We start from the raw sequence: 10,242 nt of genomic DNA on the forward strand, positions 1-10,242 counted from the left end.
TCCCCAGAGCTAATGACGTAAGTCATTACCGTCGTTTTATTTAAAACACCAAGAACTCACCAGATGGAGATAAATTCTGCTAGGAAAGTTGCTGTAGCCACTGGTTTGGTGCAGCTACCAGGACTTGGATTGTCCTGGGTCTTGGGAATTATTCTAATGTTATTCTGAGATTTTGATTCATGTCAAATGTGGAGAATTTTAAATTATGAAAGTATAAATTCTTCCTAGAATTACATCCTGGAGTTTAGAGATTTTCAGCACATGTGATTTTGTGTATTTGATGTATAGCAAAGGTATGCTAGTTCTACTTCTGTTTCGTGCTTCACTCTTTGGCGGACCAATGAATAATGGAACAGTGATGATAAGATAATTACAATCACGGGAAATGATAAAAAAAATCAGAGATGTTCGTCGATACTGACATCAGTCTAGACATAACAGCTAATATATACTTGTACACATAATCCATTCATTGTCTCCATTCAAATTATCCACAGGTGGTCATTTCTAGGAACTGTCAGGACTTATGAAGACGACCATAGTTATTGACATTACCGAGTATCACTATCAGCGAGATTACCTGTAGGAGTCTGCTCAAACACATGCCATCAAAACTCTTGCTTCCGTAATTCTTGAGTCATACTTAGAATATGGCTGTGTGTAAAGAGAACCATTGGATTTTGTCAGTGAATACATGACAGATTGCAGAAGAGCACATATTTCAGTGGGTGTTGGAGAGAAAAGAGAGAATTCTGCCCAAGATAACTGATATAAATCTTTCGAAAATCTAGTATCCCAGACATGGAAAATGGAGCCCTCCATCAAGGTGTTCAATGAGCCTTCCTCTCTGACTTAGGCTGACACTACCTTCTTCTGTTTCTCTGTTTATTCCTAGGATGCAGTCCCAACAGTACCTGCAGCAGCGTCGAAAATTTGCAGCCGCCTTCTTGGCATTCATTTTCATTTTGGCAGCTGTGGACACTGCTGAAGCTGGGAAGAAAGAGAAACCGGGTAAGCAGGAGGGTTATGAAGGCGGGACTCTTCACTGATCGATGTCCATCTAAGCCGACTACCTAATTTTTGCCTTTCCTCTCTCCCTCTCTCCCTCCCTCCCTCCCTCTCTCCCTTCCTTCTTTTTTCCTTTCTTCCAAGTATTTAGAGGGACATAAATGATATTCCCTCTCATTTCCCCCCCATTGTAAGTCCTGAAATATAGATAATGATCTATTATGATCATTATAGACAAGTAGCACGTTAGCAGCTACTAAGTACAGAACACTGACCAGCAATCGGGTGTTTTACTTATGTTGCCTCGCTCTTCAAAAGTGTCCTTCGAGAAATTTTTGTTTTATCTCATGTGAATAAAAAAGGAAACTGAAGCTCAGAAAGGATAAAGCACCTTTTCTGTAACTCCCAATGCCTTCAATAGTGTGTGGAGCTGGAAGCCTGTTTACTCTGTGACCCACCACATTTCTATTATGCTATTCCATCTATAAGACAGAAAGGAACATCGACTTGCATTGAAAAGCTAATCTGACAGCCGTTACTTCTAACAGAATGTTTTCTCATTTCTTAAGTTTAACCGTTTCTGACCATCTTCTCTTTTACAGAAATGTTTGCTTTGGAAAAGAGATGTCAGTAAATCATTGAGCACAGTCTCTGGCACATAATAAGAGTTACATTAATATTAGTTCTAGCTCCTTGCTCAGTCTTCCTTCTCTTGGTCATTCATTCGTTCAATCGTTCAGCTAACACCTATCAAGTTCCTACTACTTACTGGACACGGAAAACAGAGGTGAAAAGCACAGTCTCCGTAATTAAGGCACACAGGAATGAACTTGGTTATATCTAGGAGTTAAAGAGTGTTTTGGATGTTGATTATTTTTGGCTCTAGAGAAAAAAGTGAAGAAGTCCGACTGTGGAGAATGGCAGTGGAGTGTGTGTGTGCCCACCAGCGGGGACTGTGGGCTGGGCACCCGGGAGGGCACCAGGACTGGAGCTGAGTGCAAGCAGACCATGAAGACCCAGAGATGTAAGATCCCCTGCAACTGGAAAAAGCAATTCGGAGGTGAGTCCCACCGCGGTGGTCCTGTTGAGTTAACCTTCCATCTGAGATCATTCTTGCTTTCTTCTACCCAAGGTTTTTCTGATGTTGACTACCATTTATTTTAAATAAGTTTATTTTGTCAGGTGCACGATAACCAGACATCTTACCTAACCCCAGGGTTTCTCACTTTGGCACTACAGCGAGTCCTCAAATAAAGTCCTTTGGTCAACTTCATTTCGTTATAACTTTGAAGAGGTGCCATAGGAAATTATGCTGAGTGGAAAAAGCCAACCTCAAAAGGTTGCATTCTGTTTGATTCCATTCATATCTTAAGATGACAGAATTGTCAGTTGGAGAATAGAATAGTGGTTGCCAAGGGTTTTAAGGAGATGGGAAGGAAGGAAGATGGATCAGCTAGAACTGTAAAAGGATAACCCAAGGGACCCTTGGTTGTAACTGTTCTGTGTCATAGTGGTGACGGTGTTTAGTTGTGTCTGCACATAGGATGAAGTCACATAGAACTAAATGCACACACACACGACTATGTAAAACTGGTAACACCTGAATAAGTTCGGTGGAATGTATCCATGTCAATTTCCTGGTTGTGCCACCTGTCTGTACAGCTATGCAAGATATCGATTGAGGGAATTGATATCTTGTTCTGTAGTTATTGCTATTTATTGTGTATGGGATCTCTCTATATTATTTCTTAGAACTGCATGCGTATCTACAACGATCTCAACACACACACAAAAATTAAAAACAAAAGTAGATCTTTCTTTTCACGGCACTACAATAGGATCTCTCAAAGATTTCCGTTTGGTCTCACCCTGCCTTTTAGCGGAATGCAAATACCAGTTCCAGGCCTGGGGAGAATGTGACCTCAATACCGCCCTGAAGACCAGAACTGGGAGTCTGAAGCGAGCCCTCCACAACGCTGACTGCCAGAAGACGGTCACCATCTCCAAGCCCTGTGGGAAGCTGACTAAGCCCAAGCCTCAAGGTAGCTACCCACCCTTACACCACAATTCTAGTATGAAAGCGTTGATGGGCTTAAGCAGGAAGTCTTAGGTGTATTACCTTAAGAAAGGGATTGAAAAAGCTTCCCCTTCCTTATATTGAGCATCTCACAAGTCCTTTTCAGCAGGTGATTGATGGGTTCAAATTGAAGTCCTCTGCATGGATGGAAGGAATTGGAACAGGCTTCTAGCACAAAGAAACCAGCTCAGCAAAACAGGTCAATTAAGAAAGTTGTATGGTGACTATACATTCCAAGCCCTAAGCTGGGACTACATCCTAGCACGTATGAACACACTGTGAAGATCGTGGGGCAGAAAATTTAAAATCAAGTCTCTCCTGGATTTTCCAACATATAGAGTTTTCATAAAATCAGCTAAATTATTTTATATTTTTCCTTTTTTCACCACATAACTCAATAGGTTCTGTATTTATTATACTTCTTTCATAGCCTATAACAAAAGCCTATAAATGTATATATATATATACACACACACACACACATACACACATCTATACACACATCTATACATATATATATTTTAGTAAGATTAGCTTACATAAATATATATATTACTAAGATTAGCTTACAACTACACTTATGGAATTTTTAAATTATGTAGAGCTATCTTTCTATTCATTTCCAGAAAGTCAGACAGACTCTGCCTATGCTGGAGAAAGTAAACCATCATAGTATCATGGCCATGGTTTTGTACAAGTAGAATCCCAGCTGAGGGAAGACGAAGAAGTATTAAACTCTTTTATCTCATGGGTGTTATGGCTGAATTATGTTCTCCATCTCCAAATTTAAATATCGAAGTCCTAACCTTCAGTACCTCAGAATCTGACTGTATTTGGAGACAGAGCCTTTAAAGAGGTAATGAAAGTTAAATGAGGTTATATGGGTGGCCCTAATTCAATATGACTGGCATATAAGAGGTGATCGGGACAAACAGAGGGAAGACCAGGTGAAAACATAGGGAAAAGACTGCCACCCACAAACCAAGGAGAGAGGCCTCAGAAGAAATCACCCCTGCCAGCACCTTGATCTAGCCTCCAGAAATTGTGAGAAAATAATTATTTAAGCCCCCACTCCGTGGTACAGTGTATGGCAGCCCTAGCAAATAAATACAACGGCCTCAGCAAACTCTACATTAAAATATCTCCTTGGCCTCTGCTCAGATTTGAGCTCTAAAATGGGCCTGAGAACTCATACTGGCCAGATTAATTAAAAGGAGAAACTCAGAAAAATGAACATGAAGCCCATAATAAGTATTAAGGTCATTAATAAGACCTTGTGTTTTGGCGGGGGCGGGGTTAACTTACTCTAATAAGTTAAGGATTTATTCAAGGGTGTTGTTACATAGCTCACAGAATTTCCAGGACGGCCAGAGGCTCTGGCCTGAATGCCACATTTCCAAGAATAATGCAGAAAAAGGCAACAGGTCCGAGAGAAATGTCTAATCACACTGCAAATAGCGGATGTAGCAAAACCCCTCCCGCTGAGATCACCCCCTGCTCGGCACATAGAATGCTAAGAACTGAACACTGAAACTCCTCCACCCCTGAGGCCATCCCCCGTTCTGCAAAATCAGACACTCCCATCTCCTTTCTTGCCGGAGTATCCAAATCTCTCCAAACCTGGCCCTTTTTATTAGTTATTCATTTCTACCTCTAAGACTCGTTGAAGGGTGCCCGCTTTATGGAAACTAGGTCACGTATAACATCCTCCTGCAGGGAGTCAGGAAAATGTGTCTTTAACTTTCCAAACTACCTATAGATAGGAGAAAAGAAGCCAAAGGGTCTTGAGTTGGTATCTAGGGAGCAATCTGCCAGGAACTGTGCAGGGGATGCTGGCCTGTGCTAGAGCATACTGTTAGACCTCGCCCTCCCTCCTGGTGGGATCAATGAAGCATTGAGGCTATTGCATGGAGAGCTATCATATTGGGGATACTTACGTACCCCACTGTGGAGAGAGTTAGGTCTCTCCTCTTTGGAGCCATAGGTAATTTTTTCCCCAGTCTTCAGGTATAATTGACCTGTGAGCAAGCAGAGAAGGTGGGAACGCAGGTCTGTCTGCTGACAGATCTGTATCAAATTTCGGAGCAGAGAACCCTTCAGAGAGCAAATAACTCTTCTCCAAGCCACAGGTGTTTCTTAGTGATCCCCATGGAGGACGAGCTCACTGTAGAGTTCGAAGATGACCAGGCCAGCCAGGATCACCAGGATAGAGACCCATGGCCCTGTCCTGCGGGCAGTCCTGTCTGCAGGGGCCGGAGTGGCCCAGGGAAGCCGGCTTCTGGTAGTTGTCACCAGAATTCAGAATCTCAGCTGATGCTGAGTCAGGGCTTGTGCAGAAGACCCCTAGGTGAGCTGAGAGTTCGCTAAGTGCCACAGGTGACATGTCCTAATAATCATCTTGGAACATTCTAGAATCTTGAATTATTGTTGAAAAGAAAAGGGTAAGTCATTACTTTTTACATCAATAAGGGATATTGTGAAACTCCTTTTGATACCAACAGGACAGCATGGCATGATGGCCTGGCAGAAAGGTATTCTCAAATGGTTACTGGTATAGTCAGAAGCAGGTGCCCATGGACAGATGTCTGTGTGACAGGTGGCTCAGGGAACAGTGTAAATCCCAACTGCAGACCTGTCCACCAGTTCATGCTCTGCTGTTACCAGACCCTTGTTAAATTTTCCTGCTCACGATAACCGTAATTCCTTTTATTTCTTCCCAGCGATTTTTAAAAGTTTTGCAATCTTACTGCAAAACTAGGGCTAGCCAGTTGCCTAGCCCTTTTTAAGGTTTGGCAATTTTGATCTTTAAAGATCAAAAGAACGTCAATCGTTTAAGTGCAAGACTCAGCTGTGTGCGGGACACAGCATTGGGCAGCTGATTATTAAATAGAAAAAGGGGTCAGCAAAGTGATATTCCCAGCATTCTCAATTCTCTCCCCTCTAAATAGCTTCTTTTGTTAGTTCTTTTAAAGATAAAGAAAAGTTCCCCAAAGGTTTTTTTTTTTTTTTTCTGTTTTCTGGGCTCTGACATCCTTTAGGAATGAGCATGGCAATGCTCTGTGGATGAGCTTTGCCGGGCTAAGAGACTTCTGCCGGGAGAGTTGAAGGGGCAGAATCCCACCGCGTGGCTGGGGCTCCCTCCCCACTGAGACCCCGGAATGGGAGGGAGGCGGGTCGATAGCTGCTGCCCTTGTGTTTGACCAGAGAGAAGCGGCCAGGGGTACCTCGTGGGAGTTTTGCTCTTTGCCTTCAGTGGGAAGCGTTCTTATTCAGTTTGGTCTCAAGGTTTCGATTTTTATTCTTGTGGAAATCTTTGAACATCTGTATTTTATTTTATTTTACTTTGCATCGTTAATCCATCCTGAGTTTATTCTCGTATATGGTGGAAGAAAGCGATCTAGTTTCGTTCTTTTGCATGCGTCTGTTCAGTTTTCCCAACACCATTTATTGAAGAGACTGTCTTTGCTCCACTGTATGTTCCTGCCTCCTTTGTCATAGATTAATTGACCATATGGGCGTGGGTTTATTTCTGGATTCTCTATTCTCTCTTCTGTTCCACTGGTCTATGTGAACATCTGTATTTTACTTCCCATCCATGATACTGTATGTGAAGTGAGAAAAACTAATTCTAATCATTTCCAATTAGAATGATATCCATTATGTCTTCTGTAAACTGGAATCTGCAATGAATACCTACCTCATAGCACTGCTGCAAAGATGAAATGAAGTACTATCAGTAAAAATGCTTGATAGATATGCACTATTTTTAAGAGGATTTCCTTCCTGCCACATGAATTTCTTGAGATGGGTATTTCCCTCAACACATTTTCAACAACAACAAAAATAAAAGTGTGATAATCACAATAATAGTAAGTAGAATTAATATTTATTGAGAGCCTAGTATGTTTTGATTATAATTCAGTACATTATTCATACATGGTGTCATTGAATTGTCACAAAACCTCTGAAATGGCTACTATTATCGTTGCCAATTTTACATATGGGAAAACTGAGGCTTAGAGAGACCTAGTGTAAGGTAGGTAACACAGCTAATAAGCAGAGGGGCCAGGACTTAATCGCAAGGCAGTCTGACTCCGGGTCTCCAGCTTGATGCACAACCCCTGCCCCTGTGTCTATTGGACACAGTGATCTCAGTTTCTTATCTAAGAAAGGTAATGGATTTCAGACCCACTTATTCTTCCTAAACTTCTTCTGTTATGGTGGCTTTTCATCAGCGACAGAATCAGATCCTGGCTCCTTAGCAAGACACGCTTCTCAGGCATCAGCTGATTTGGCTCTTACCTGATCCTCGCTCCAGACACTGTCCCATCTACTGTGCCCCAGCCACACCAAACTCCCAGGGATGGCTGAATGAGCTGTGATTTCTTCTATGTCCATTTCTCTGTACCTGTGGTTCTAGAAACCTGTAAAGTATTCCCTCTTCTATACTTCATCCATTTCATTCTGTAAAACCTACCCTCTTCATTCAGCAAACATTTACTGTTTAGTGCTATCTGCTAGTGTTGGCGCCAGGGATAAATTAAAGACCTAGCTAGACCTATAATGCAGGAGGAGAAACAGAAGGACAAATCCCAAGGTACGGCACAGAATGACAAATGCTGTGCAAGAGAGAAGCATATGGTCCTTTGGCTTTGTTTCTAATTCATTCATTTATTTTTAAAATCTTCGAGGAGCCTGCATTGGAGCAGGCAGTGTGTTCAATGCTAGTAACACTAGACAGATTTCTTTCTTTCTGTTCTTTGGTGGTAGTGAATAAACAATAGTGACAGAATCAATCAATAATTAAAATGATAACTACATGTCAGAGTAAATTGTCTTAAAAACTAAACAGCCAAATGCCGGAGTGGCTGGGTTAGGGGTAGTGGGATGGTGCTGTTAGCGAAAGCAGGCAAAGCTTCTTTGAGACGTAACTTTTGAACTTGGTCTTGAAGATGGAGAAGGAGCTCGCCAGATTAATGGTTTCAATGAAACGAGGGGACGTTCAAAGTCTCTGAGGCCAAAATGAGCCTGCGTTCTTCAAGGACTAGAAAAGAGATCAGTGTTAAAACTTACCAGACTTCCCTTCTCAAGCATCAGGTTGCAAGGAGGGCTCACACGTCTGATAAGAGGACATTCTTTAGTCCCTAGGAAGTGCGTATTTGTCTCTGGGACACTGAATCTCTTGAGTACAGGAGCCACATCTCACTCGCCTTTCTAAGTTACTACATCTCATTGTCTCTCTAGTTCAGTGAATAGCATTGACTTGAATGAATGAATGAATGTGTCCAATTAAGTAGTCTTGGTCTGGCTCACTGGGACATATCATCGACTTATCCATCGGCTGCAAAAATGTACAGAGAAATCACTCTTAAAACACAGCGCACTCACCTGGAAGATTTATTGGGTATTTTAATCCCAACCTTATTAAAGAATTTTTAATCCTAATTGCCAGGACAGATGTGAGAACCAGGAACTATAAATATTTGTGTGGTTTACTCCGCACTGTGTGTCTGCTTTCATCTCCCTTGGCAGATTCCACGCTCAGAGGCTCATTAGCTGGGCACACACAAAACAGCTATATAATAATTAGTATTGAGGAAGGCTGCATAATAGAACAATGTTCATACTAATTAGTTACTGGGTTAAGGGACACCCCCCGCCCCCAAAGTTTTTGCATTTCTCTCTTCTAACTTTTCCTGGGTCGAGATGGATTGAGAATTTCTGCTTTGTCGTATCTATTGTCATCAGCATTTCTTAAACATCGTAAACGTCATTCCTATTTATTATTTGTGATGTGACAGACATTATGCTATGTCCTTAGCATGCACGGTCTTGCTTAATCCCCACAGCAGCCTCAAGGAGTTTTGTTCATATTTTGTAAAAAAAAGTACATTAAGACTGCAGCTAGTACAAGCTCACCCAGCCAGTGAGAGTTCAGGTTTGAACTTGAAGTCAGACAATAATCATGCTTCCCAAGCAATGCTCCCTGCTCATTGAGTATTCTTTAAAAAATTAATAATTTTGGTTTTTGTTTCTATGGTCATCCTAAAGTATTCATATGAGTATGTTTGAGGTGATTTATCATGGAGTCACGTCAGATAACTTTTGGCTCAAGCTGGTCTTTATGTAATAATTGCATCAAAGCCCATGATAACATTTAGCGCTACATTTCTCAAGGGAGAGTCCCTTAAAAGGGCTGCATTGCTGAGAGTAAGACATAGCGGTGCGAAGCACTCACTACATGCAGCGGCCTCCCAGGCTGGACCCTGGAATGGATTCAGGATCGCTTCTTCTCCGCTGTGAGATTCACGGCGACTCTGGTGCTTCACAAGGATCCGAGGCACCGCTGTCCTGGTAACAGGCACTGCCGGTAGAGACGCTTCGCACATACGCAGTGACTGCAGCCAGCTTTGCACCGATGCAAAGCCTCTGGGAACCCACAGGGAAATCAAAACACGCGGCACTATTGTTGCTCAGGGCACACGGGCAGAGGAAATAAAAAAAAAAATAAAGGCTCTTTCTGGAGGAGTAAATAATATTTGTAGAAGAGCTCGTCAGAGATCTGAAGTGCACGAATCAGGTAAAAATGTTCCCAGTGTCCTCCAAGTCAGGCACCCAGGGGACAAGGCCCAGAACTGTTGGCCAGAGGTTAACACACTCACAGTGATCGCTCTTGGGAGGCCTTCGGAAATTGTTTTCATTCTACAGAAAATAGAAAAACATGATTTTCAAATCTTCACCCAGATGCATAAGAATAATCAGTGAAGGCTGCTGTCTAAAAATTGTAGAGAAGTCTGGGGGATCTCTTCGGGTTTAATCTTTGCTGCTGCTGCTGCTGTAGACAGAGTGTTGGGTGCATGGGGTCCAAGAATCATGTCGGGGTGTGTGTGCACGGGACATAGCTCATTTGCTTGAAATCTGGAAGACAAGAGTGGAGATGAGGGAAAGGATTAGTGAGCATTTGCGAAACCATTAACGAGCATAAAATGCCATATGACACAGTACCAAAGTCACATTAAAATGACGTGTATTTCAAATTCTTAGGGACACATGAAAAAAACAACAAATTCACATGTATTCTGCACCTCTGCCACTAATGAGGGCTCTCGGAAAGATACACAAAAACGAGAGTGTGTGAAATCTAATTCAGCAATGTA

At 42.1% G+C, this 10,242-nt stretch overlaps 1 protein-coding gene across 2 annotated transcripts in view; it reads left to right on the forward strand.

The window, feature by feature from the left end:
- PTN (pleiotrophin) overlaps positions 1–10,242 on the forward strand; it is a 93,590-nt gene that overhangs the window by 72,467 nt on the left and 10,881 nt on the right. For both annotated transcript variants that reach the window (XM_006910490.3, XM_015588273.2), the window contains exons 2-4: positions 896–1,011; positions 1,895–2,068; positions 2,889–3,050. In XM_006910490.3, the coding sequence (XP_006910552.1) occupies positions 897–1,011; positions 1,895–2,068; positions 2,889–3,050 (451 nt within the window). In that variant the 5' untranslated portion in view covers position 896. The remainder of the gene's footprint in view (positions 1–895; positions 1,012–1,894; positions 2,069–2,888; positions 3,051–10,242) is intronic.

Source organism: Pteropus alecto, unplaced genomic scaffold (assembly GCF_000325575.1).
Source record: "Pteropus alecto unplaced genomic scaffold, ASM32557v1 scaffold22, whole genome shotgun sequence".
NCBI classification, from domain to species: Eukaryota; Metazoa; Chordata; class Mammalia; order Chiroptera; family Pteropodidae; genus Pteropus; species Pteropus alecto.